This window comes from Histoplasma capsulatum, genomic scaffold, assembly GCF_000149585.1.
Source record: "Histoplasma capsulatum NAm1 scaffold_2 genomic scaffold, whole genome shotgun sequence".
NCBI lineage: Eukaryota > Fungi > Ascomycota > Eurotiomycetes > Onygenales > Ajellomycetaceae > Histoplasma > Histoplasma mississippiense.
The window spans coordinates 2,720,850-2,747,441 of record NW_001813981.1 but is presented as its reverse complement, the minus strand read 5'-3'; the positions used below and the strand labels follow the sequence as shown (position 1 = coordinate 2,747,441).

Genomic DNA, 26,592 nt, shown 5'->3' with positions numbered 1-26,592 from the left:
AAGATTAGCGATGCTGGATAAAACAATGCTCGCGGACGATTTGCATTGCTAAAGCCCTTCAGGGCTGAAATTTCCCATGGAGATGTTTTTGATGCGGGAATGTGATGAAGAAAGCGATTCGTTCGGCGACTTCAAGACCTTGGATTGCAATCTAGTTGCCCGGTGTTTGGAAATGGGCCTCTCTCTCTCCTCCGCCTGTGTTTCTCGCTATATATCATTGCTCGCCCCTTCACTTCTTTCATTCTATTGTCAGCCACTCCTAACTTCCATCTCCTGTTTGGTGTTCTCCTATTTTGCTTCGCCTTCAGTTTTCTTGCGATGGTCTTCACACCTCCGAAATGGGTATCGCCCCTCCCGAATCCGCCAGATAACATCCCACTTTCTGAGTTCATGCTCAATGAAAAGTATGGCCGCCATCCGTTGGAAGACTCGTATGACCCCTTCGTTTGCGCTCTTAGCGGAAAGTCTTACTCCACCGTGGAAGTTGCAAAACGCGTTGATGTCCTCGCACGGTCTTTGTGCAAGGAACTAGGCTGGCATCCAAATGAGGGGTCAGAATTCAGCCGCGTAGCCTGTATCTACAGCGTGAACACGGTATGTAGGCAATGGCCTATTCCTTTCTAGAAATAATACACCATCTACCACTAGCCAGCTATTCCAATCATTAGTATTGCATATATTGTTTGAGAAAAAAGAATTAAAACGTCATGGATTGAAGCTGATAGTCACCATATCTATGTAGATCGACTACTTGACTCTTTGTTGGGCCATCCATCATTGTTCCGGTGTTGTCTCTGCGGCGAGCGCGAGCTATACCGCTCCTGAACTCACGCATCAACTGAAGGATAGCGGATCCAAATCCATTTTCGCATGCGCTGTAAATCTTCAAATTGCCCTAGAAGCTGCAGCCACTGCTGGCATACCAAGAAGCCGCATTTATCTTTTTGATCTACCGCCTCAACTTCCATGTGGCGGGAAAGCACCGGATGGTTTTAAAACGGTGGAACAGCTCATTATAGAAGGTTCCTCGTTACCGCAGCTGGAGAAGCTTAATTGGCAGCCAGGACAAGCCGCAAAACAAGCCGCGTTCCTTTGCTACTCCTCGGGAACCTCCGGGCCGCCGAAAGGGGTGATGGTCACTCATAGGAATGTGATCGCCCATGTATTGCAAATGAAGGAGTTTGAGGCGAGGGTTCGCAACAGCTTGAAAGCCCCTGGGTCCCGATCGGACTACAAAGATGTGGTTCTAGGCCTACTGCCCCAAAGTCATGTGTATTCGTTGGCGGTGATTTGCCCATGCTGGACCTTATCGTGGCGACAAAGTGGTCGTTCTCCCCAAATTTGAATTTACGCAATACCTCAATGCTATCGAAAAGTATCGAATCTTGACCCTTTACGTGGTACGGTTTATTTTCCTCTCCCTTAAAGGTGCTTCTGTGTTAGTAGCGAACTATTCCTCCACTCAAATTGCTAAGCTTAGCTCTCCAGGTTCCTCCGATCATTATCCTCATGTTGCAAAATAAGGTGCAATGTGACAAGCGTGACCTCAATTGTGTTTCTTCCATTTGCACCGGAGCTGCGCCACTCGGTGCTGAAACCATAGCAGATGTTAAACAATGGAGGCCTTCCTGGGTGGTTCGACAGGGCTATGGTAGGTCATCATTCGTGCAATCCTCTTTAACAATTTTAATTTAGCATTCATAAACCAGTGGTGTATCAAATACTGATCTAGGTCCAGGACTTACTGAAAATACTGCGGGCGTAGCCATCAGCAACAGCGATGATATTTTCCCTGGTTCTTGTGGAACCTTACTTCCAGACGTTGAAGTACGCCTCGTATCTCCCGATGGCGAGGAGGTAACCGGCTACGACCAGCCCGGCGAACTCGTCGTCCGTTCTCCATCTGTCACGCTTGGATACCTGAACAATGAGAAGGCGACCAAAGAAACATTCCGAGACGGCTGGATATATACGGGCGATGTAGGCCTTTTTCGCGTCTCACCCCTTGGTAATGAGCACGTGTTTATCGTCGACCGGGTAAAGGAACTTATTAAAGTGAAGGTGCGTTAATGCATGCCATGTTCCAACCCTCAATTGAAATTTTCTAATCTTCACGACAGGGTTATCAAGTCGCCCCAGCTGAGATGGAATCGCATCTCCTCTCACACCCCGCTGTTGCCGATTGCTGTGTGATATCCGTCCCGGACCGCGTCGCGGGAGAGCTGCCAAAGGCATTCGTCGTAAAATCTCCCTCCGCAGGTAACGATGATGCGGCTATCATAAAGTCAATTCAAAAGTATGTGGAGGATCACAAAGCGCGTTACAAGTGGTTGAAGGGAGGTGTGGAATTTATTGAGGCCATACCTAAAAGCCCTAGTGGGAAGATCATGAGGCGGGTATTGAGGGACAGGGAGAAGGAGTCGAGAAGGAAAGCTGGATTGAAATTGTAAACTATTTCCTTCTTGGCTCTGGCTGAGGTTTTTCTCTTGTTGGTAGCTGACATTTTTGCCCATGAACCTAGCGACTTTGTTGGGCTCTTATGGGCCGGGAACGATATTTAGTGGAATGTAATCACTTTCGAATCACTTTCGAACTATAAGTAAATCAGGTCAGTGGTCTCCCTGCATTGGCTATTTCTTTGCTGGCATGACACCGTGAATCATTGGAGGGATTAGAACGAACAATCCTTACTCCGTATATACACACTACACATGATAATGCTACACAGAGTAGCTGTCACAACACTTCCCGCCACCACGCATGGATGCATACAAAGCTGCTGGAAATGGGGTTTATGCCTTAGATGGCATTCCTGCTTAACATCAAATTAGGAAATCTTATCCAGACTTAGATAACGTATTTCATTAAGTCATGTGATATAGTGAGTTTGAAGAATGCATGTGCAATATTGCTTCTATATAGTTCTTGAATAGCTCTCTCTGATATGTACAATCTTTTTTCTTTTTCTTTTCTTTCTTTTCTTATCTTTCTTCCGTACTCCAGTTGTACAGAGCCTGTGTACAATACCTAGAAATAACTTGCACCTCTACATTGGTGTCTGCGACCAAGTAACCTACGTTATATCGTGAAGCTAAGCAAGCCAATAATAAGGGACTAGCAAATAGAGTTTAATATCACATGACTTAGTGCACAAGTTGAAATACATACGTTACAGAGGTGAAATTAGCCCTATCTCCGCAAGAAAGCGGAATCAGTTTTTGTGTGTAGGTTAATGTGAACTCAGCAACGAATAACTACCGTGTATAGGACTGGGGTATAGGACTGGGTCATTCACGGAAGACCCGTTGAACCCAAGAAGAACTTGAATTTAAACAAACGGGGTAAGTACTAAACAACGATGATATCTGACACTGGACATATGTGTGGGATTAGGCTCTATGGTACGTTATGCAATGGTAATGAGTGGGCAATAATGCAAGTGCACAAGGTTGTCGTCCTCCAGCCCCATCACATGCTCCACCGTGCCCCAATCAATCTTTCTAGTGACGTTGGTTTGGATTTCTAAGCCAATGATGACCACCTTTTTTTTGCTTCAAAGTGCCCATTGATTAGAAGTATTGATGGAGTTATCGATGACTTTCTCCTGGCTTCTTTTCATAACCGATTACAATAAAAAGGGTTCTCTTCTCTACATACACCGAGATCGGATATGGCTACCTAATATCGCCGCAATCAGCAAAAGCGCGATCAAATCTCTTCAACCGGCTAAACCCCTCTGACCCTCTTCCTCGATTACAACCCCTCCCAACTTCTTTCTTTTACCAATTCAAAATGCCCCCTACTCAATTTCCTCATCCTAAAGAGGCTCTCGACAACGGAAATGAGGAAGACCTCTTCCTTGATGCCGCAGACGCTGCAGAAGAGATTCCCGCCGATGAGGACCAACCGATGGACGACCTCTCGGACGACGGCGACGATGGAGAAGAGATGTCATTCCAAAACGACTCTATCGCTCATTTCGATCAACATAACGACTCCGTATTTTGCATAGCTCAACACCCCATCCATCCCAATATCATAATCACAGGCTCAGGCGACGATACTGCCTACATATTCAACTCCGATGTGGAGAGACCACTGCTTCCGACTAGCTACGAGTCGAATCCGCAACATAAGGGAGAGCGCGAGTCATTACCCGTCATCGCAAAGTTGCAGGGGCATACGGATTCAGTGAATGCAGTGGCTTTCACGGAGCCGTGCGGGGAGTATATGGTTACTGCAGGATTGGACGGGAAACTTCGCGCATGGTGCGACACAAGTCCCGGGAAGGCCGGGCTATCCTGGAGATTTTTGGCCGAGGTGCAAGAGGTTGATGAGATAAACTGGGTGGCTACGTGCCCAGTGAATCGGGCTGGTGGGAATGAGGAAAAAAAAAATCTTGTCGCACTTGGCGCCAGTAATGGGAGCGTTTGGGTATACCGGATCGACGCACAAGATGAGGCGGAGCCAATGTCTATGGTTGCTTGTTATTTCCAACATACAGAATCCTGCACCGCTGGCGCGTGGACCCCTGACGGAAATCTCCTGGCGACGGTTGGGGAAGACGCATGCTTCTACGTCTACGACGTATTTGGCGCCGCTGCTGGGGCAGGAGTAGCCTCATCCGCTGGAACACAGGTAGTTGTGAGTCTTACGGCCCAAGATCAACGATTTGCCGTCGAAGGCGGTTTATATTCCATCGCCATCGCACCTACGGGCACTTTTGCTGCAGTCGGTGGCGCGGGGGGACATATTAAAATTGTTGGACTTCCGCGGATATCCTCATCAATTACGGCTGGCACGGCCAAGTCGAAATCGAAATCGAAAGCTGCTGGTGCTTCTGTTGCGCCCGTCGCTGGTGGCGGCGCTGGCGCCGCTGGCGCCCTCCTTGCGTCTCTTCAAGCCCAAACTGATGGCATTGAATCATTATCATTTTCCTCCCCGCCGCTGTCGCTACTTGCAGCCGGCTCAGTCGATGGATCCGTTGTCCTTTTCGACACAGCCCACCGCTATGCTGTACGACGCCATATACGATCGGCGCATGAGGACACAGCTGTTGTAAAAGTTGAGTTCGTCCATGACCAGACAGCAGCCGGTGAACAAACGGCATCCGCTGCTGCAAACAATAGCAGATCGTGGCTCCTTACGTCAGTAGGCATGGATGGAGTTGTCCGCCGTTGGGATACCCGTGGGGGTACTGCTGCTGCTGGGTATGGCCTTGTGAAAGAATGGCGTGGCCATTTGGGTATGGCTGAGAATGAGGCGGGAGAGCAATCTGGTGGGATCTTGGGATTTGTACAAGGAGGTGAGGGCGGAAAGAGGATTGTCACAGCTGGGGATGATGGGGTCGTGTTGGTTTTTGAGGAGTAGATGGCCTGTGCATTCTGAGTAATTTAGGAGCAGAACCTATGTAAAATTCTATTAATCAAGAGCTACGCCTTTGGCATAGAACAGAATGAAGCTGATAGCTTTTATGATTGATGGTATTGTATGTCATTTTCAGAGCTTGGTTCGGATTTAGGATACGCGATTCAGCTTTTGACACCCCTGCACTCTGTAAAGGTGTTAAACTTCTAGAGGAAAAAAATCTGCTTGGCAGGAAAATTGAGACCTGCCACAGACTGAAACTTCCAAACCACTTTTGCTTTGGTGGAAATGAATAAAAGTAGATATATCAGTTAAGGAAATTGATAAGGAGAATAAACCCATAGCGCCTATTCCCAAACGTATTTATATATGTATGTACATGTTAAGCAGATTGTTGCCTTCACGGGATTTCAGACCACTCGAGCTCCGCAAACGAATAAATCCCGCTGCCTGTTTATGAAAACCCAACGTGCAAAAGTGAATGCCGAGGAATTATTGGGGGGGCCGGTGGTTCGTCGGGAAACCTCGAGAGATGCCTTGGGAATATCATCTTTCCTGTCACCAAAGGCTTCGGCTCAAACCCGGACCGCGCAAGTCGTATTGGTTCTAAAGTAGTAAAATGGATGGATGGTTCTAGTGGTGATTTTCCTCGCGATGTTTTGGTGTGAGAAAAGCCCATTCGTAGCCGCAGTATATTCCGAACGCAATAGTGGCTATTCCCAATCCTGGAAATCCAGTCTTAAATCGGTTCCACCGCGAGAAGGGCCCGGAGTATCGCCATGCTTCACTTTTTTTGGTGGGGAAAGAGTCAACTTCTGACGATCAAATATCGCTTCTACGTTTGATTGACCAGCAAAGAACATAGTAGATTGGCATCTGGAATGGATTGAGAGCTTACTATCGTGCCCATGGGTCTTTTTTGGCCCAGGAAGACTGAGGATGTGCAGCAGCTTTGAAGGTCTTCATGTCGAAGCCGGTGGGGTTTGCGGGAGCCATTGTTGAGTCCGTCAGTAGAACTCAAAAAACTGATGAGAGGACACTGGAGTTGATTAAACCGGACTATGATAAAATATGTTCTTAATCGATCCAATGCCGCTTTCGCGGAGAGTTCATGAGCTGTTGAGGAGATGAAATATCGCGGACGTGGATATTGAGTCGAGAAAGTTGATGGATGTGAGGAGCTAGAAACTAACTGTATCGGGTTAGTATTCCGACGCAGGGCATCCGAAGCTGGTCAAAGTCTTGGCGCTTGCTTGAACGAACTCGACTTCCTACGTCGGTTCCGGACAACGCAGAACATTGCGCAGATATCACACATACAGCCCCAGCAAAGTCGTTTCTCCATATCGTATCTATTATTGCAACTTTTGCTACTTACCTGTTGATTGTCTCAACCACGGCTTCGCGGTTCTGAATTCCCCCACTCCGCCGAGTAGTGGGACTTGCTGGGACAATAACTCTCCACACCAAAACCGTAGCTATCAACGCTTGTTGAAACCGGCTCAAGCAGGAATCTTCATGCTTTGTTCGACCTCGATCCCTCCCGTCATCGATTGGCATCGTGAAATACACTATGCCGCCGCCCGTCGGTAGATACGCGCCCTCAGGGCTCGCTGGTCCATTCCCCCATCTCCCTCAGAGCCACCTGCAACAGCAGCATTCGCAACAACATCACGCAACCCATGCGCAGACTCCGAATACAGGCCTTCCCCCGCCTTCCCTAGGTGGCCATCCTGGCTTTGGCCCTACGAGTGCAAGTTCAAACATAAGTCCGTTCGCCATACCTGGAGCTAATGGGATGGGCGTGGTGGGTTTCCCTGCGGGGCCTTCCACTGCTGGTATCCCTGATGGGGGCGGGACAGGTCTAGCGAGCCACGCGGCACAGATAGGTTTTGTGAGGGGGGCTCAGATGCAGCAGCAACAGCAACAGCAACAACAGGCGCATTTGGGCCATGACAACCGTCTATCCGTGGATGGAAAAGGTGCTGCTGCAAACTCGAGGATACGAGACGTTTGGAAACACAACTTGGCACAGGAGATGCAGGTCCTGAGGATATTAGTAGACAAGTACCCTTATATTAGCATGGTGAGTTGTGCCCTTGCTAGAAACCATGACTATTACCTTCGTGCATGCGCCGTAGATTCGTTCAAACTAACCGAGGTTTTTTGCCTAGGATACCGAATTCCCTGGTATTGTCGCTCGGCCGATGGGGACTTTCACTACAAAAGCGGACTATCATTACCAAACATTGCGATGTAATGTGGACCTCTTGAAAATGATACAATTGGGAATAACATTATTTTCAGAGGATGGCGAAGTTCCTCCCGCCCTACCACTGGATGTAAATACCCAATACGGGGCAAACCTCGGCCCAGCGCCTTGCACTTGGCAATTCAACTTCCGCTTCTCGTTGGAAGGTGACATGTATGCGCAGGAATCGACAAGCATGCTAGCGAAAGCCGGAATTGACTTTGCTATGCATGAGAAAAACGGCATTGATCCACACGACTTTGGGGCGCTTCTGATGACTTCCGGATTAGTCCTCATGGACGACGTACATTGGATTTCGTTCCATTCCGGCTATGATTTTGGGTATTTGATGAAAATTATGTTATGTAAACCATTACCGACTGACGAGCAAGAATTCCACAAACTCCTCACCATCTTCTTCCCATCCGTCTACGACATCAAATACCTCATGAAGCACGCCGGCCGCAGCCAAACTGTTAACAAATCTCCTCTCACTCAGAGCGCTGCTCAGATAATTGCAAACCTTGGCCAAAAATCTGGCCTCCAGGATATTGCAGATGAATTAGGGGTGAAACGAGTTGGTATAGCACATCAAGCTGGATCAGACTCACTAGTGACGGGCGAAATCTTCTGGAAAATGCGCCAGCTGGTATTCAATGGTTCTATCGATGAAAGCAAGTACTCGGGTCAAATCTGGGGTTTAAACGGGCAGGTAGCCTCCAGGCCTTTCCAAGGCACAAACCAAGCACAGCAAACTCCCAATCTCAACGGAGCCACCATCTACTCCAATGCAGGTACGCCAAGTACACCAAATACAGGCCACGCCGGTTTGACAAATGCGCAAACGCCCGCAGCTCAAACGCAACATGCCGGCGTTGGTCCATTAACGCCGGGCGGCGGCGGAGGAGTGTTTGGTACATTCCAATTTGCCAAATCGTGATCTTAGACTAGGAGCTTTTTCCCTAAATTTTCAGTATAAGTGAAGAAGTGGATTACTTCTTTAGTTGGGTCGGTTTAGGGACTGGGAATTCATTTCTTTCTTTTCGCATGGTATGTGGTTTTTACGCCTTCTGGGGTTCTATTTTATTATTGCTCTGAGGCATCCGATATTTTGATATGTATATTGTGTCTGGCGTTATGGCCACTTCGTTTTTTTAACCTTGTATTTGGTAATTTGCAATTCATTTGCAACTATTATTTTCCTGCTATCCTTTTGACGACGCGAATTGATCATTTCATCCTGTTCTGAAATGTTATGCGGCTATATTTTGGGGGCAATATGCAATTTCCAATGAATTCCCCGCAGATTCATCCTTTGCCCAGGGCCTCTGGAAGTTTGGATGTTATAAAGTCATATGAACAACACGAACTTCAGTATGATGTTCCTACAATGACTTGCGTAGACCCCTCAAGCGTCATGTCCAAAATGGTATTCATTACCTCCACACTCCGGGATGGAGTCCACCCTGAATTTTACTGACACTATGAACAATAAAACTAAAGATTCCGTTCTTGGGTTAAAGTGGGTATAAAAACGAACATCAATAAAACAAAGCTCTGAAAATGTAATGAATAAATAAATTATATAAATTATATATGCAAATATCATACATTTGGCCCCAAACTCATTGTCCTCTTCTATCCCGTCACGACCTCCTTCCCTAACTTCTGCTGGCGCTGCCTCGCAAAACCTACTTTTGGTCCCGCAGTGTCAAACACCACATATTGGCTCTTAAAAATAATGTCACCAAAAACAATCTCATGTATCGCTACCTGTATGCTACCAAAGCACATCGGTGAGCCCCCACTAACATAAAAGGGCTGTAGGATGATGTGTTCTGGAGGGATCGTCGCGCGATAATCATTTTCAACGATGAGAGAAAATGACGGGATATTGGCCTTGCATGGGAATATCCAGCCGTTGAGAAATGGATTTAGCTGGCTAGATGCTTTTGTGGAACCAGGTATTTTGGAATAGTAATCGTGTACGATGGGCTCGGGGAGGAGGACCATGGTAGTCCCTGTGTCTGCGCAGGTGAAGGGAGAGGTGTATGTCAGTCTATATCCCTGTGTGAATACCAAACCACACGATATTATATAGAAGATTTCCAATCATATATCGTAATTACCAAGAAGGCCCTTAATTGGGGTATTATTGCTACTGGAGTTTCCAATAACATATCCCGTGGAAGTAATAGACCAGAAACCACCTTTATGGACTGGGGTATACTTGATGTTGCCGTCGTATTTATCATCGTCAATAAAGCCGAAGTCGAACGTTCCCGGCTTGTTCTTCTTGAGAGATACGGCAAACAAGGGTTCGGGAAGTGTATCCTTCACATTATCAAAGAACCCAACTTGCTTCTCCGGTCGAACTGCATCGTACAAGCAAGTCAATATTCCCAATACCATTGAATAAATTAAAATATACTAGGACTAGGTTTTGGTTAAATACCCACCCGTATTAATAGAAAGAAAAGCGAGTCCAAGAATACCATCAAAATTAGAATCCAAAGTAAACATTTTGCCAACCCTCTGGGCGGCTTGGATGGATTGCAACGGCGAAACCACGTCACCGATGGAAACTTTATCAACATAGACATTGCCCTTTGCAACTGAGCTATCTCTATACTGTACCTCCCAGGAACACCCATTCAAAGGTAACGTTCCGGGAGGAGGGGTATAATAGTCGTGAGCTGACCTTTCTGCCAGAGGTTGCTGCGATGAAAATACCCAGCTAGACCAACGTCAGTCCTATTTTGCTTCGCGATCATATATCAGAAGCACTCACAGATCTGCAGATCCAGTATCAAGTACCAGGTTTAAAGTTTTTCCCGCAACATTCACAGGACTAAGGTATTCTATATCGAACTGTTCCGGGACGGCTGAGACAGTTCGATTTGTAGACCTCTCGTATTTCACATCCAGGGCGGTGCTCATGATACGCGGCGCACTTTTAGTTTCTTTTATGTGATTGGAACGATCCGACCTTAGAACGGCCTTCGCATAATCTTCCATTGGAGAACGCGGCGTTGGTCGGTATTTTGAAACTTGCTGGATCGAGAACCCGCTGCGTTTCTTGATAGGCTCAGAGCCGGCCAAAGTAGATAGCCACACAAACCCGATGCTGAGAGCCACCAAACACCTCATAATTTAGGGAAGACAAGCCCGACAAGAAAGCGTCGTTCTGGTTGCAAGAAATACTCGACCTACTTGAATCAGATACATTAGACCATAGTAAAGCTAGCAAGAACAACAGAAAGAACTTGGGATATAATATATGTATTATATCAAGCTGGCAGTAACTCCATGAGTCCTGTTGACGGTTCTCAGAGGCATACATACGGTCCGGGCATCAACATGCAATACCTGTATGGAGACAAGGAGGGAAATCAAAAGCACATCAATGTCCCAACACTGAAGTTCTCCACCTCATAACGTTCAAAATTAGAGTAGTGATGAAGAGATTGACCAATGATGCAAATTTGCGGCTCAGCTCGAGCGTGATAATCGCATATTCGACTGCAAGTTCCATATTCTCATTACAGTCTCGGGTTCCCTCCGAAGACCGGCTCATTAAGCGTTTTTAAATGAGAATAAGAATAGTAACAAGGATCCTGCCTGATCAAAAGGTCCCTAGCGATGTTGCGCCGCAGACATATCAGTACCATTTTACTTAGCGGCTCAATACCGCACCTGTACCTGCACAGAAGTACTGGGCGAGCATTGTGTCAACACTGCAGTTCATTAGTAGATGCTGTGTGTTGCAATAAAAAACATATGCATGCATGGGATCTTTGTCTCAGTAACTTGGAGTTTTAGCCCTAATAATAACACCCATCACCAGCAACAAAGCAGCTCTTGGAAAATCATTGATTCCAAGAACCTATCAATCCTCACCCTTGCTTCAGTGGACAGTCGAAAGAGCTGGCTGTGGGCTATTTTCTAATGTCACATCCAAAGTCTTCATTGATGGCCATAACGCACAATGAACATAGCTCAGTCGAGCGGACGTTTAGAGCTTGTTATGATATTTATCTTTCGATTCACGTACTTCTAGTGAAGCAGCATTGTCTCAGTTAAGCGCTCGTACATCGCCCAATAGCCGCTATTATTGAGTTTCTTTCATATTCAAATTCCATACATTGATTTTGCGCGGAACCTTCTATTTTCACAATAGAAGGAATCTTTTTGACATGGGGTCAAGATGTGCATGTGTTTTGGTGATGAAGCACAATATTGTCCAGGATTCATAATTATCCTCTCTCCTAGGGAGAAGGAATACCTTTCTTCTAGTTTCTTTCCGGAGGTTTGATATCCACTTCGAAACGGCAACGCAAGGCCACCTATCTTCTGCTGCGACTCTCCATCCTACCGACCAGGGGAGCGAAGGTAATCAACGACATGAACAGTGATCAGTGGCTGAGGCTTCGAGGGTTGCTGTGAACACTGCCCGAGTGAAGAGTCAAATGTAACTCGATCCTCAAGCAAAACAAATTTTGAACGTCCCCAAAGTGAATACGCCTTCATGGCATTCAAGCTTGAAAGCACTCTTACCCCCGAACGGTATGAAATTTTCCTGGAAACTTAGACCATTTCCCCTGCGAGCACTTTCCGAAAATACTGCATTGCTGGCACTAAAACTCGAAAACAAACGTGTTTTATATCCAGGTATTTCACCTTCAACACGTGGGGATATTCCAGCTTCAATTGCGCAAATAGCCACTTTATAAAGCTTCTCATTCCAGTCAAAGCTGATGTTGTGGAGCCGAATATTGAGATTCATACATCATTCCATCATTGCACTAGATTTTGCCTTTCATCATCTGTAACAAACAAATAGACAAGGAAATCTTCGACATCACAGCATGATTGCGAGAGCAACCTGCTACTGTGATTTATGCACCGACGTGGTTATAACTTTGGGAAAGCCGTGGGTCATATAGATGGGTAAAGCTACAATAAGGCTCAAATGAAGTGGTGACCTACCTTTAGTAGTCGCAATGGAATATCGGCCTCCAAAGCCGTATGTTGGGATATTTGTGCTCTAGTGATCGTTGGCGAGGAGTGAAATTATTGTTAGGCCACTGGGGCAAAAGAGCTCTCTCACACCAGCGCCATGCTGGTAGTAGAGGGGACGAACCAATCCAAACCTTATCTCAGCAAGCTCAGCCGCTTCGCAGGACTGATTTAATGATGAGTCACTCTTTTAAACAAGCTAATCTCAAATTGGTAATGAGCTAACCCAAATAATTCTTTGATCCCGTGATGTGCAATTATCCTGCGAAGCGTCTGAGAAAAAACGGTTCCAGTTTGTTAGCAACACGGGAACGATTTGCTCTATACCTTAGGCATGGGTGAGAATACCAAACCAACTCCATCTATTCAACATCTCTGTACCACCTTGGGACCTAGGAAAATCAATGTTCTCGCGATGGTATCAATTTTTATTTTCATATTCCCATTTCTTAGATATGAAGTACCACCTCAAAGTCAACTCATTTTTTTTTAAACACGGGAACAATCTGCTATTTACTTGATTTCAATCAGAAAAAAAGTGATCATTTTCAACAAGATACATCTATATTAAATATTGATTTTTTTAATATAAAAATTATATATTTATATTCTTCTTCTCTTTAGCTACAAGCTAAGGTGGTTCACAAATATCAAATATGTATGATGATTGTGTAATTGAAAGTCAAAGTTGAACAATTTGAAGAATCTATGAAAATCTCAACAATCTCCACTGAACCGTTTCTTCTCAGACCCTCTGACAAGGATTGCTCTGAGCACATGACTTGTAATTAAAGTAGTTTAGTGTCATGCTGCTGCAACAGGAGCCATAGAGGGTCTGAGCTCGCTGAGACAATCCAAACCCACCAACAATTCCAAGGTTATTGCCTGAGTCACGTGAAACATCTGAGGCCAGGTCGAAACTTTGGATGGACAATCTACTCCAATAGACAATCAGGAGTCGATAACCTATATATTTATGTCAATCGCCCATAATTGTATTTTCGTCCAACTGATCCTTGTTTCAAACGAAGCTAACCTGATCCATAGGACTGTTTCCGCGCACGATACTGCAAAGCTCTCCAAGGAAAGAGGCAAACGAACGAAACAATCGCTTCATCTATACACACCATGGCATCTCCTGGTGCCGATACCTTCACCCAATATCCCCTTCACCTCGACCCAACCTCAAAAGCTATCTCCGCTCCCTCATGCAACTCAGCTGTGCTAGACAGCGAACTCGAATCCCTAAACCGGCTCCACCGCGCTCTCCTCAACCTCGACAGTCCCAATACCCCCCCACCGCCAAAGCCAGTGAATCCCAAACGCAGCGCCCAAGTCGCTAAGCTGCGCGAGGCAGCCAACACAGCTTTCCGCAAGTCCTCCTTCGGCGAAGCTGTGAAGCTTTACACATATGCAATCGACATGGCCATAGGCAGACCGACATGGGAACACGTCGACCTCTTGCGCGAGGAGCTACCGCCGCTCTTTACGAATCGGGCGCAGGCCTATATGGCACAGCAACAATGGCCGGAAGCCTATGTAGATGCGAAATCGAGCGTGGAAATTATGCCCTCTAATAATGGGAAATCATGGTGGAGAGGGGGTAGATGCTTGATTGAGATGGGGAGGTGGCAGGAGGCAACGGAATGGATTTCAAATGGGTTGGATGCGGAGGGGAACTCCAGCGAAGCGGCGAAGGAGTTGAAGGGTCTCATGGTAGACGTGGAAAGAGGGTGGGAGAGGGAGAGGTCTTCGAGGGGATGAGCTAATGGGCGAATGAGATTGGCCTTTGTTCGTGCTTTTTGTATCGGCTTTGTTTCGGCTTTTGTTTCGATATTGACGGTTTTTGTTTCGTCAAATACTTTTCTGTCTGGTGGTTCGGGGACTCCTGAATTCTTGGCAGGGGTATTTGGCTCTTAATAGGTAGCTCTCTCTCTCTTATATATATCCTCCTGTCTTTAACGGCGTTTTGGTGATCCTAAATCTATTGGTGCTAATATCGACATTTTCTTCAGTTTGCGATGGTAAATAGCTGTAATGATTACCTGGCCAATGCGCACCCTGCGAATCACGTCTTCTTTCCTGCCTGGTCGTCCACTAACTCGACATGAAATTTCTTTCGTGAAAATATTGGCAAATAACTGTCGAGTAACTTGATCAATGTATCAAAAAAACAACCCCTTTGTAGCTCTTTACTACTACTGGTATTCAAAAGTTCAAAATTGGGATGCCCAAGAACAAAGCATATTGTCTAACGCATGTATCCGCCACTCGCTTTTCCGATCCGTCAAATTGCGTCCCATATGGTGTAGTGGCTAACATCAGCGTCTCTCACACGCTAGCCGGGGGTTCGATTCCCCCTATGGGAGAAATAATTCAATTTTTTTTTTGGGGGGGGGGCTGTTTCATTCCACCCTTGGCGATTGAATATCTGCGCTTACAATGGAGTACATACAGGATAACAAGGCTACCCGAACAACGAGCAATGCACTCTGCAGTCATTTTGGTAAATGAAGAAGGAAAGAAGAAGGGAAAAAGAGGTTTAGGAATCCCTCTTCATTCCGTCCCCCATAAACCAATACGGGCAGAGCAGAAGGAAGAAAAAGAAAAGCTCTCTGTATCGAGTGATAGAATAGGTAGTCAAAGCGTCCATTGAATCAAAAAGAGACCCAAGAAGCTACTAAGACATCATGAGTTGAAATATGCAAAGCGGGGTTATGGGATATATAGCATACATAAAAACCTGAGGAGAGAAACATGGATGCTCAATGTGAATGAATCTACTCCCGTCAAATCCATCAGAGGAGAGATAAGATACTGCATATTCAAATGATTTTCGAGGGAGAATTAAGCGTGCAGGGTGCGGCAGGGACATGGAGTTCACAAATACTAAGGAGAATGCATTGCTTCGGAGAAAAAAAATAGGGAGAGCACCCTCAGGTCAACGCTGTATGTCAACAGAGCGCAAATGAGAGAGTAATGAAAACAAAGAAAACAAAAAAGAGTTGAAGGACGCTTCAGGATTTGCTTAAAAAGAATTGAGCGGGGTTAGAAAGATGAAGTAAATGCAAACTAATAATTGCAGGAAGAAGACGGTAAATATAAAAAATAAAAGGGCAGTGTGAAAAACAAAGGAGATCATGCAAGGGGTCTGTTTTTGGATTTCATCTTTCCTGTTCCTGCGTTGTGCCAATGCGATGGTACTCGAAAATAAACATCATTTATATATTGTGGTGCTGTTATGTGTCTTCGGTTATACCTCGGGTATGTATCATTCGTCATCGCGTTTCCGCTTCATAACAGCCTTGAGCATATCAAGCCGTTGTTGCGTTATGATGATGGCGTCCTCTATCTCCCGTTCCGTCATTTTCTCATTCCTCAGGCGAGTCTTGAGCTCTTTTTCACTCATTGGTTGCATCCTTCGCCGCTGCCTTTCAGTTCTTGAATGGCCGACTTTCTCGGATTCGTCGGAAGATGGAACAGAGTTTATGATAGGGTATGCGAGACCGTCCATGCCAACTCTCTCCTCCAACCAATTCCATAGTTCGCTTTCCTCTCGCTGCCAAAGCTCCTCGTACGCAACAATTCGCTCTGGGATGGAAAGCAAGGGAGAACCCACCCCTGATGGTCCAAGGCGAGATGGAGGCGGGCTGCGGAACCAAATCATCACCAATACCATAGCTATAACGCCAGCAGCGACATTACCACTCCAAAAGGGCTGGAAAATGTGGACTATCGGGCCAAGAGGACCACGTAGAGGTTCCAGCATTCCCCAATTTTCAGCTTGTTGTCTCCCAGATTCTGAAGCAGCCTTCGCGCCAGCACCGTTTTCAAATCGGCCAGTATTTGCTTGCTTCCGTTTTCCTCTGGCTCCCTTCCCAGCGCTCTTTGGAAGGGTTGGGCTACGCGACGGGGGAGCTACTCCAGCTCTAAGCGCCTTGACTAGGTCATTTCCATATGTTGTCTGACCATCATTTGCACCCTTTTCGATAGGACCTATTATAGCTATCGTAAGCATTATACATTTCGGTTAGAACGGCGGATGATAGACAAACCTTTGAGCCAACTCTTGCCGGACCATTCTATGGTGCAAGTCATATAGAATCTGGTGGCATTATTAACTGCCCATGTAAACAAGTATTTGGTTTTCACACAGAAAATATTTCCACTTGGCACATCAGGAGTTTGTGTCGTCAACGTAACCAAAACAGCTTTCTCCAAGTCAAGGAAGTCTAAATTCTCGTGACTAGTACACTTCGTTTGCTTCGGTCCGATAGGCGCATTCAGTGGCTTTGTATACGAATACGATCGAGTTTTGTTGTCCATAGATAGCCCCTTTTGGTCATCTTCAAATTGCAGATCAGTCACTTTCTGGTAATCGAGAAGAAACTTGGGTACGAATGAACCAGATGCAGGGCCAAAAACAAGAGTATAAACGAAGCCTAGTGGTGCCAGTATTATTTCGTCTTTTATTACTTTATCATAGCGGCCGGAGGGGTCTGTAAACTCCGTTGGAGCATGAGTAGCAGGGCCGGGAAATGGTGGAAGAGAAGAAGTTGACGCAGCAGCTCCTTTTTCTGGCGCTTTCGCCTCACTTTTGGATGGAGCTTGGGGAATCGAGTAAGACCCGGCCAGTGGAATGTTGGATCCTTTGCGACTGATTCCTTTCTGGGGCTCCGATTTATCGCTGCTAGCAATACCTGCATCAACAGCGTCCAAAAAATTGGTGCCCTCATCCTCCTCATCTTCGTCGTATATCTCATCCTCCTCGTCAGAAGGGCCCTCACTTGCAGCATCACTCTCATCGGCCTTTTCCGTTTTGTCACCAGAGCCCTGTTCTATTCGAGTGCCATTAAGTGAACTCTCGAGTGTCGGGTGGTTGACTTTCCAGATATTAACCATCAAATCATAGGTAGCCTCCCGACTCAAGAGACTTCGAAACGTATGTCGCGCATGCAAAGTTTGGATTGCGATTGCGTTTGGAAAAACAACAGCGGTAGATTCCTTCTCAATGGCTATTATTTCATCGAAACTGATCACTAAAGTCGTCACCCAGCCGAGGATGTTACTCGAGAAGCAGATATGGCCTTCTGATATGTATATGCGGCCAGCCAGGATGATTTCTCGTTGGAGAGCACAACTATAGTCTTCGATGAGGTAATCATCCTCTGGAACACTTCTAAATAGCTGGTGAAAGTCGCGATTTCGCTTTTTACTTGCAACAGCAAAGCCTGTCAAACGTGGAGCACTGGTATTGGCGCCGGGAATGCCCAAGCCAAGCCCTGCCGCCCCAAGCGGACCAATTGTTGCACTCGATGATCCTCGATGTCTGCGTGCCAGGCGACTACGTACGCTACCACTGCGCTGGACACCAGCACCGGTTTCACCTTCGAAAATACTGCCACTTGGGGGGGTTTGTTCGCCAGTACTGCCCTTTGCGAGGCCATTAAACGGGGTGCTGGAAGGAGTACCTGTGCGGAGTAGTTCAGGGGCCGGTTGAGACGTAGATGGCCCATCCGCCGGCTTTTCATACGCCATGGATACTGCATGAGCCGCACGCATATCTTCTATCCTTGCAGAGATTTCATCCCTCTGGGATGCAGTTGCTCTACGAGGGCGGCTAGTAGTTTCGGTTTTCGTAAACACAACACCATCTTTAGTGGTGATCTCCCCGCCCGCTGATGCGTCAATCCCAAGATGGCTAAAATTTAATTCACCCATCCCGAGCGTTTCCACGGCCAATTCCTTTTTCTCTGATGTATCGTCGTCTTGTGGTGGATCTGCAGCTGCTTCGGTGTTAGGTCCACTAATGTTTGGGTTATCTAGCTCCACAGGCTGTGGGGCGGGCTGTGCGCGAGCTTGACTATTCAAACTGTTTCCAAAGTTAGAGGCGGCATTCTGGGCCGCAGAGAGCATGGAGGAAAAGAACCCCTGCGCAGTCTTAGAATCTTCTACAGTTGGTGTTAATGGAGCGGTCATGGAATTCGAAAGTTTACTGGGACTATGAGCAGCAGATGCGGAACGAACTCGTCTATGGGATATCATATTGCCTGAAGAGCTCACAACGGCATTAGGAGGTAAGTTGGGGAAATTTATGGCGGAGTCACTATCTTCCACGAAATTTGTAGACGGCAGCGCTGGGCTTTGGGAACGATGACCAGCTGGAGTTGGTGGAGTCACAGTTGTTACGAGGTCGGGTACAGCTGCGGAAGAAGGGCTCGGGGGAACTGAGGTCACATGCGGTGATTTAGAGGTGAAGGTAGAGGAAATATTCGACGTTGCTACATGTCGGGGTGTTGAAAGCGGTACAGGAGGGACCTCTTCCGAAGGCTTTGGACTATTTTTAGCCGAAGTGCTTGACCTTCTTGACCTAGTCTTGAAAAGGCTTTTACCGCTTTTCGTCAACGGTGATTTATCCAGGTCAGGGCTTGGGCTGCGGCTTTTTTTCGCAGTGTTAGGGCTGAACTGGTTTTTCAGGTTCTGATTCTTTCGGTCTGCACTGGATGACCTGGAGTAAACTCCCATATCCCCCGTAGTTGCAGCATGGGCTAGATGTCGACTTATATCGGCGGCTGTATCGGATGTCGCATTGGAATCCGACGTAGCTTCCGCTGGATCGGGGGGAGCGTTAGTCGTGATTATTAGAGGGGATGAAGCAGTTTGACGCGAATCCAGATGGAGTCCTAAATCAGGAGACGTACGTCTATTCGAGACGGGGTTAGTAGATCGAGTAAGTAGGGGAGTACAGGAAGAATTGGGGATGCGTCAACAGAAAATTAAGTTTGCTGGGAAGAAACCCACCTTCCAGGGTCTGACCCGTTACTTGCGCCATGGTCTGTACTATCTACTGTTGAGCTACTATGATTCCTGCTCATTGACAGAGATGCGCCATCTTCATTGGGGATACGTTGCAGTTCCGTTCCATCCCCGCCACCTTGGAGGATGGGATTTTCCATTCCCATAGTTTTTTTCTTGCGTCGACGCCGTGCCCCTGAAATCAACTTCGAGATGCCAGTAGGAGGGCCATCATAATTATTCCCCTCACCCCCACCTGCCCCGCTAGTTGAAGGGCGCGGGGGTTCATGGTTCGACTCGACTGAAGGTGCGGGACTTCGAACAGATGTGGAGCCATCGACTTCGCTGAGGGAGGTCTTGCTGCGATTCGGCCTTGTAAAGACCCTTTTAAGCCCATTGGCAGAAGGCGATGAAGTTGTTTCGCTCGTAGTGCCGTCCATCGGCGGAATAGGGTAGTGAACTTTCCTGACGGAGTTGATTGAATGTTCAACAATGGGGACTTCTAGTTATAAGCCGGTGACTTGGGGAAGAAATAGCGTTCAGTTCAAACGAAAGAACTGCTATTCCCGGGCCACGGGATAGAGGGCTGGAGGCTCCAGCGAGCGGGGGGCATGGGGAGGAGGACTAGACCAACGCGGGAACAAAGCGGCGGAAACGCTGACGGGGACAGAGTTGGTTGGTGGGAGAAGTTGGACAAGTAGCATCACGGTTCGGGATAGTTCGTGCGACAGAAGGGACACCGGACCTAGGGAAGGGAAAGCATTGCCGTCGTCAACAGGTACAACAACAAGGCAGTTAGTATCGATCACAGGAAAATCATCTCGGAGAGGTTGTCAGGCAGCACTGTAGCCCGCAGGATGAAGTCGGAGAGTTGTTGTGCACGTCGTGGGCGGAGTGTCGGAGTGAGCTTTTGATACGGCTGCGGCTTGGAAATTGTATGCTGATTGGCTGCTGGCGGCAACCCACACAATCTCGACTCGTCTCGTAACGCATCGTGTCCGTATTGGAAATACAGTTACACCGTTACGGATAAATTACTTACACACGGTGGAAAGTTGCTCTGTTGGCAAGAAGATTCTACAGATACGGTGCTGGACAGCTGCTGGAGAGGTGATGGGCAGTTGCTGGGCAGGACTTCTGGATGCAAACGGGACATGGTGCAGACAGAGCTTGCATGTAGTAACCAATAAAACTATTCTCCTATTACATTGTCATGGCAATTAATCCTACAGGTGCAGGGATTTCTATTGCTGGACAAGGCCACACCTCTCTATCCCACGTAATGATGACACGTTTGGAGATATCGAAACATCCCAGACCTGAGTGGTTACTGGTATGTATGTATTGAGTCCAAGGTTCGAGGGCATCGAGATCGTGCTACGCCTCTCGATTTCTCAAGACAGGAGATTTTGTTTTTCCATGTCCACCGAGCAGAGCATACTACCCTTTGTTCAGAAGATTCCATTGTCCAACAAATAGATGTATTCCCTCCGAAGCGTTGTCTTGATAACAGTATATCAGCGGCAGGGGGCTTGCAGACAACCTCCGCCATGGATTTCGAGTTACTCGCGCGTGACTAAGCGGGACAAACTGGCTTCCCAACCCGATTTCACAACTTCCCTTCCGACTCTCTACTATGTTGTTTGTTAATTTCATCTTTCTCGTAGATGCCGATTTGCTGAATAGTGTGTTAAAAGGGCCTTTTGTCAGGGCGGATTATGGAATCATCTCCGTTAACTTTGGTGTGTATCACCTTCTTCATCCCCCACTGGTGCCAGGGCTCGAAGCTGACCCGACTGCCAATACCCCGTCTAGGCACATTCCCATGCCCGAAATGCCCTCTTCGAAACACACAAATCTAACCCAGTAGCTGCCAGCGAGGAACACGACCTTGCGGCCGGAGAATTTTCAACCGCAGCACAAGGCACCCTTGATCCTGAGGTATGTGCGCGGGCACCTGCCTATGTCGTACAAGCAAGCTCTTTCTCACATCGACGGGCATTATAGGCGTTGCGGACCCTCCAGCTCCTCGAGAAACATCACAAACGGCTTGCAGAAATTCTTAGATTTCAGCATGAACACCCTTCGACCGCTTCTCCTGAGCCTACAAATTCACCACCGCCGACCCTTTCAACCGTCCAAACCAGCAAATTTAACGCTCAAGTTGCCGGAGGAGCGTCACATGCTGCAACTTCACCCACAGAGAATGTCCACCAACCACCTCGTCTAGCCACTCACCATAGATCTCTCCAGCGAGATACGAGTTCAATAGCAAGCAATCTGGCATCCGCACGCGGTATTCCTTCCCACCCGCCCCGAGCGAGTCTTGCGTCTCCCGCTGTTTCAACACAGAATGCCGGAGCGAAAATGACTGGTGTTCCAGGGCGCACGAGACTTGATGGTACTGGCCTCGATGCGCTAAACGCCGATTTAAAGTCTTGCCCCGGCTTGGCTTCCAAGCGTAAACTGTCATGGGCTCCAACCAGCCCCACAGATATCGTCGACCAACAAACAGTTCCCCCAGAGCCAAGTGAGACACCTAAGCTTGGTTTTGGATTCTCAACCGATGAGTCGTTCCAGCGCTTTTATTCGACCTTTGAAGGTCTCATATCCAAATTTTCTGCCCCCCTAGCATTTGCTAGTTTGCCTCTGGGCATTGATCCAACCAGCCAGAAATCTGCAGCAAATACGCGCCTCGACCGGAATCCTGCCTCCGCAGACCTTTCCAGCCATCTTACAGAACAAACAGACGTGAGCAAGCTAGTATCGAGAGCTGCACTGCGTGCCCTTCGCGACAGAGATGGCTCTAGCCGCTCACCAGGCCACTCGAATCCTGCAGAATCATTCTACGTCGTCCCTACCGCGGGTGGAACAATATCGTACGCTGGCATTCTTTCCCGAGCTGAAAAGGAAGCCCGTAGGGACAGCCTAGCCGACAGCCGTGACGACGATTTCGTCGATGCGCGCGAAAACCCGATGCCCCCAGAATCTTCGCCTACAGCCCGGACACCGGACAGGGATCGAAAACCAACTGGGGGGAGGCATAAAGGAGCAGGCGCCTCGGAAAGCCGCTCGACACAGGCTGCAGCACATCATCAGGACATGAACACGAAGACCTTGGAAGAACTGCAACTGGAGAACCAGGCGCTGAAGCACCTGTCAGACACGCTGTCCAAGCGGCTGCACATGTGGGAAGTCAACGCGCAGTCGTCGTCATTAGCATTGCAGCAGTCTCTCAAAGCAATGCAGCACCAATCCACTGCCTCACCTGCCCGCCAGCTCTCTCCCATAGCGTCGACTGCGCCGCAAGCATCCCATATTCATGGAGTACAGCCGCCATCACCACCGCCTTTAGCAGCCGGGGCGCTGGTGCCCTCGGGAGAGGGCGCGGCTGCGGGAATGCCGCAATCATCCAACACTGACGTGGCTCGGATTTTAGAGTTGGAAGAGCGCGCACGGAAGAGCGAGAGGGAGTTGCAGCGGGTGGGCCGCGAGAATGAGAAGTTGAGAGATGTGGTGGGGAGATATCGGGATCGATGGGAGAAATTGAAAGAAGGGGCTAGGGTGCGGCGAGAAGGGAATGTAAATGGGAATACCAATGGAGGTGATAGGGGGCCCCCTGCGGCGGGGAACAAGGGTGCTACTGCTGCGGTCGGTAATGCAACTACTACCACTCGAACTACTACTACAGTTGATGAGGGTGCTGCTGCGGTCAATCAAGATGGTGACAGTGACAATGTCACTGCTGATGCAGGCGGCGAGGGTGAAGGAGAAGGCATAGAAGAATCAGATGAGGAAAACGCGAAGGGTTTGCTCGATGATTAGCTTTTGAATTGAATGATTGGGATCCCGGTTTGAGCGGGCTGCTTTGGTTGGGAAGTAATATAACCAACAACTTAGTATTGATTGATGATTACTTCTTCATTAAGGCAAGCCTCGCTTGTTTTCTTTCTACTTGTTATGATGATAAATGTTATCTGGATGTGAGATGATGAATTCAATGAATACATTCGAATAACCCTTTTCTCTTCAGAGTTATAGAACGAATGCTGTCATACGACAGTAACATGGGATACTGAGCTGGCGAAACCGCATGCAAAATGCTGTCAAAAGGATTCCAGACAAAAACCAAAAATGAAAAAGAAAGGAAAAAGAAAAAGCCAAGACAGAAGAGGCACAATAATATCTTAGATTGTGGGAATAATAACGAAATTGGCACCGGAAACCCGGGCTAATCAGGATATCTTATTTAGAGGATAATTAGGTGCAAGAAAAAAAGAACCTAAGTAGACTATAGTCCCCTGTAGCTCTACTCCTCCCAGAGGAGAATTATTTGGAAACAAAAACGTGGGCCGCGCAGGAGGTTCAGAAATATCGCGCCGTAGATCACAATGGAGTATCTGGGGTTCAACTGTCCTGAAAAGATGAACATTCGCAGAAAGTTAACGGAGGAGAAAGGTTTGAGAGAACAAAAAAAATTGAAAAGAAAATGTTGCAAACCATACGTGATCATGCACTGCTGACAAAAGCTCCTGTCCACGAATAAAAATCAAATGCAAATCGAGAGGAAAATGCAAAAACCAATAAGTCTGTCAGAACTAACTGTATATGCATGTTTACCTTTGAACGTATGGATTGCCGAGAAGTGATGGAACAAAAAACCAACCGAAAAAATTCTACAACATGCATGTACTGTAGCCGTCCTAATCCTAGATCTTCGTAATAAGGCCCGTCCCCTTTCGTGGTCAGAGAGGAGTAAAAAATATTAGTCTCCATTCTCGTCAGGAGCAGCAGCCGAAAGTCCAGCCTCCCTTTTCTGCTTATTTTTTGGATTCCCCCGGATACTGCTGCTAAGCCAGCCCAGCCCGTCCCTCCACGAGTCGCTAAGACTCCGGGTCCGAGAATCATTTTGCTTCTTCAGGAGCGGTGAAGCGGCTAGGTTTGGGATCCTGTCTTGCGTACTGGTTTGGTTTGTGCTGGTTGAACCGGTGAGGGATAGGCTTGCGCGGTTAGCTATGCGCAAAAGTTCGTCCTCCTCAGCTTCTGTTGCATTGAGGTTGGTCTCGAACTCGGTTTCCAGCGAAGTCCCTTCTTGGTTATACCTTGTCGCTGCGCCTTCGTTGGAAGCATATGGGATGGATGCTCTTTTCTTGCCCTCTCGCTTCGTTTTCGACAGGGCCCGTTCGCGGTGGCTACGAGGGGAGCCTTCCCTGAGTAGAGAATCTGCAATAACAGCGCTCAGGGTCCCTGAGAAAGGCTGCAGTATTGGTCCAGGAGGGAAACGCTTTGAAGACGAGCTTCGTGATCCTGTGTTCGGTGTTCGAGATGATGTAAATTCGCGACCTGTTGTGGGAGGCGTCTTTGCTCTTGATGGTGGAGCCTGCGGAGGGGTATGCGGGCGAATTTGTTGGTTGGTAACCGCGTGGGATCCAGCAACCCCTGGAGCAGAAGGGAATTGGAGAAGTACCTGAGTTGGAGGAGTGTACATGTGGGTAGGTGTTTGCGGCCCAGAGACAATTGCTGATTCGCCATGGTCCGCAGAGGTTGTTTCCCATGGGTTTTCGGTCAAGAGTGGCTTGGGGCTTGTGACAGGAGATGCTGAGGATGTTGATAATAAGGAGACGCCAGAAATTGATGGCACGGAAGAGGAAGGACCACTAGACAATGGAGCTCGCGGGGTTTGCACTCCGCCGTCTTTAGAATGATTGTCTTCATCACTCATATGTGAGCGGGGACGATGGTCGGTAGCTTGAACAGCGGGACCAACGGTCCCTTCCAGCGATTGCTCTGCCCGTCGCTGCCTTCTTTCGGGCTGCCAATCAATACTATCGCGGTATCGATCTCCATCGAGAAGACCAATTGCCTCCTCGTCACTTTCCGATTCGGAATCGGACTCATCTGCCCGGCTTCTACCACTAGTTATAAGATAGACTCCAAGGAACGTGAGTGAACAGCCTCCAACGAATTTCTCTGCCCGTGCAGGGGAGGTCGACTCGAAATCCCGGTAGAGGACAGCGCTCCCAAGAATCACTGAAATGGTAAATAATACAAACTGGGTAGGGATAACTTGGGTGGAATCGAATCTTTGCAAAGCACGATTGATGTATCGTATCTGCATCACAGCACTGAAAACAAGTATGGCCACCAGGGCGTACGTGATAGGGAACGTAATGACGTGCCATAAAGTGAATGACAGCAAGGACGCAACGCCCTTTGTCGACAAAGCAGTATATCCGCCTAACGATGTAATAAGCTTGGATTCATCATTATAGTTTCAGACATAGGTACATATATATATATACTTACCGAACAATCCAACCAAACCCAAATCAATTAGGATAGATTTTCTCCCATACTTGTAGCTAGCCCACATCAACACCAGGATCAATGCAATTGTGAGTCCAAGGTATAATTCAAACTCCCACGTCGTTATCATGCCCCAAATCTCACCAGGGCCTATTTTGGTTTCCGAGGTTTTAGCACTGAGTACAATTGTAACTGCGCCCGCAATGGAAACCAGCACCCCAAGCAGATCTCGTTGGCGGAAAGTCTCTTTAAGCATGAATGGAGCAATGAGGCAATTTGAAATCAGCGCCACGACCCCTAGAGGTGAAACGATAGATGCAGGTGCAAATCCATATGCAAGGAAATTACCGGCTTCTCCGATAGTCATAAGAATTATGCCGGTCCACCAGTACGGAGATTTAAGATATGACGTTCGTTCCTTGGGGATCTGGCTCTTCTCCAATGGCGTTAACGTCCGGTCTGACATGAATGACTGGTTGAGCCTGTCAGCGTCCGGGTTACTGCCATTGAGAGAATTACCCCTCTCCCTATCTCCCTCATCTTCGTCTGTATATCGATTAAATCCCAATCTTTCAATTTCCTCAAATCTAGTAGATCGTCCATTTGTCTCCGCCTGAGCTGTGTCCGCATGGTCTTGTCCATTTGTGTCCCCGCCCTCATCTTCGCTCGCAACTGCGCCATAAGTGCTAGATGATAACAGTACTGACTGTGCCGTGTGCCTGGAGGCACTTTTCTTCCAACCGTTTCGATAGCGGTTCCGTTCGAATTCCCGTTCAATGCGTATGTGCGCATAGCGTTGGATATTTAACGCAAAGGAAATAAAAACGTTCCCAACGATGGCTGTTACAATACCT

The 26,592-nt window shown here is 47.6% G+C and overlaps 9 protein-coding genes and 1 non-coding gene across 10 annotated transcripts; 6 read left to right on the top strand and 4 right to left on the bottom strand.

The window, feature by feature from the left end:
• Positions 1-318: 318 nt before the first annotated feature.
• HCAG_02883 (hypothetical protein) lies at positions 319-2,450 on the top strand (the record flags this gene model as incomplete). The annotated part of the gene is made up of 5 exons (XM_001542662.1): positions 319-594; positions 743-1,285; positions 1,489-1,651; positions 1,766-2,061; positions 2,121-2,450. The coding sequence occupies 5 exons, from the start codon at positions 319-321 to the stop codon at positions 2,448-2,450; spliced, it is 1,608 nt and encodes a 535-aa protein (XP_001542712.1).
• Positions 2,451-3,792: 1,342 nt separating this feature from the next.
• On the top strand, positions 3,793-5,370 carry HCAG_02882 (conserved hypothetical protein; the record flags this gene model as incomplete). Its single annotated transcript, XM_001542661.1, has 1 exon — positions 3,793-5,370. The coding sequence occupies one exon, from the start codon at positions 3,793-3,795 to the stop codon at positions 5,368-5,370; it is 1,578 nt and encodes a 525-aa protein (XP_001542711.1).
• Positions 5,371-6,000: 630 nt separating this feature from the next.
• On the bottom strand, positions 6,001-6,363 carry HCAG_02881 (conserved hypothetical protein; the record flags this gene model as incomplete). Its single annotated transcript, XM_001542660.1, has 2 exons — positions 6,001-6,154; positions 6,266-6,363. 2 exons carry the CDS (start codon positions 6,361-6,363, stop codon positions 6,001-6,003), a joined length of 252 nt encoding a protein of 83 aa, XP_001542710.1.
• A 577-nt stretch (positions 6,364-6,940) lies between these two features.
• Positions 6,941-8,558, top strand: HCAG_02880 (CCR4-NOT transcription complex subunit 7; the record flags this gene model as incomplete). The annotated part of the gene is made up of 3 exons (XM_001542659.1): positions 6,941-7,453; positions 7,677-8,412; positions 8,473-8,558. The coding sequence occupies 3 exons, from the start codon at positions 6,941-6,943 to the stop codon at positions 8,556-8,558; spliced, it is 1,335 nt and encodes a 444-aa protein (XP_001542709.1).
• Positions 8,559-9,256: 698 nt separating this feature from the next.
• On the bottom strand, positions 9,257-11,195 carry HCAG_02879 (conserved hypothetical protein; the record flags this gene model as incomplete). The annotated part of the gene is made up of 6 exons (XM_001542658.1): positions 9,257-9,645; positions 9,748-9,993; positions 10,078-10,355; positions 10,410-10,745; positions 10,964-10,987; positions 11,050-11,195. The coding sequence occupies 6 exons, from the start codon at positions 11,193-11,195 to the stop codon at positions 9,257-9,259; spliced, it is 1,419 nt and encodes a 472-aa protein (XP_001542708.1).
• A 2,570-nt stretch (positions 11,196-13,765) lies between these two features.
• HCAG_02878 (predicted protein) lies at positions 13,766-14,748 on the top strand (the record flags this gene model as incomplete). Its single annotated transcript, XM_001542657.1, has 2 exons — positions 13,766-14,370; positions 14,670-14,748. 2 exons carry the CDS (start codon positions 13,766-13,768, stop codon positions 14,746-14,748), a joined length of 684 nt encoding a protein of 227 aa, XP_001542707.1.
• Positions 14,749-14,934: 186 nt separating this feature from the next.
• HCAG_09414 lies at positions 14,935-15,006 on the top strand. The gene has a single exon. It is a non-coding gene; the product is annotated as a tRNA-Glu (tRNA).
• Positions 15,007-15,908: 902 nt separating this feature from the next.
• Positions 15,909-20,045, bottom strand: HCAG_02877 (conserved hypothetical protein; the record flags this gene model as incomplete). Its single annotated transcript, XM_001542656.1, has 4 exons — positions 15,909-16,633; positions 16,693-19,340; positions 19,439-19,934; positions 19,991-20,045. The coding sequence occupies 4 exons, from the start codon at positions 20,043-20,045 to the stop codon at positions 15,909-15,911; spliced, it is 3,924 nt and encodes a 1,307-aa protein (XP_001542706.1).
• Positions 20,046-20,645: 600 nt separating this feature from the next.
• HCAG_02876 (conserved hypothetical protein) lies at positions 20,646-23,257 on the top strand (the record flags this gene model as incomplete). Its single annotated transcript, XM_001542655.1, has 3 exons — positions 20,646-20,765; positions 21,248-21,373; positions 21,440-23,257. 3 exons carry the CDS (start codon positions 20,646-20,648, stop codon positions 23,255-23,257), a joined length of 2,064 nt encoding a protein of 687 aa, XP_001542705.1.
• Positions 23,258-24,197: 940 nt separating this feature from the next.
• Positions 24,198-26,380, bottom strand: HCAG_02875 (predicted protein; the record flags this gene model as incomplete). Its single annotated transcript, XM_001542654.1, has 3 exons — positions 24,198-25,669; positions 25,739-26,210; positions 26,258-26,380. 3 exons carry the CDS (start codon positions 26,378-26,380, stop codon positions 24,198-24,200), a joined length of 2,067 nt encoding a protein of 688 aa, XP_001542704.1.
• Positions 26,381-26,592: the final 212 nt, after the last annotated feature.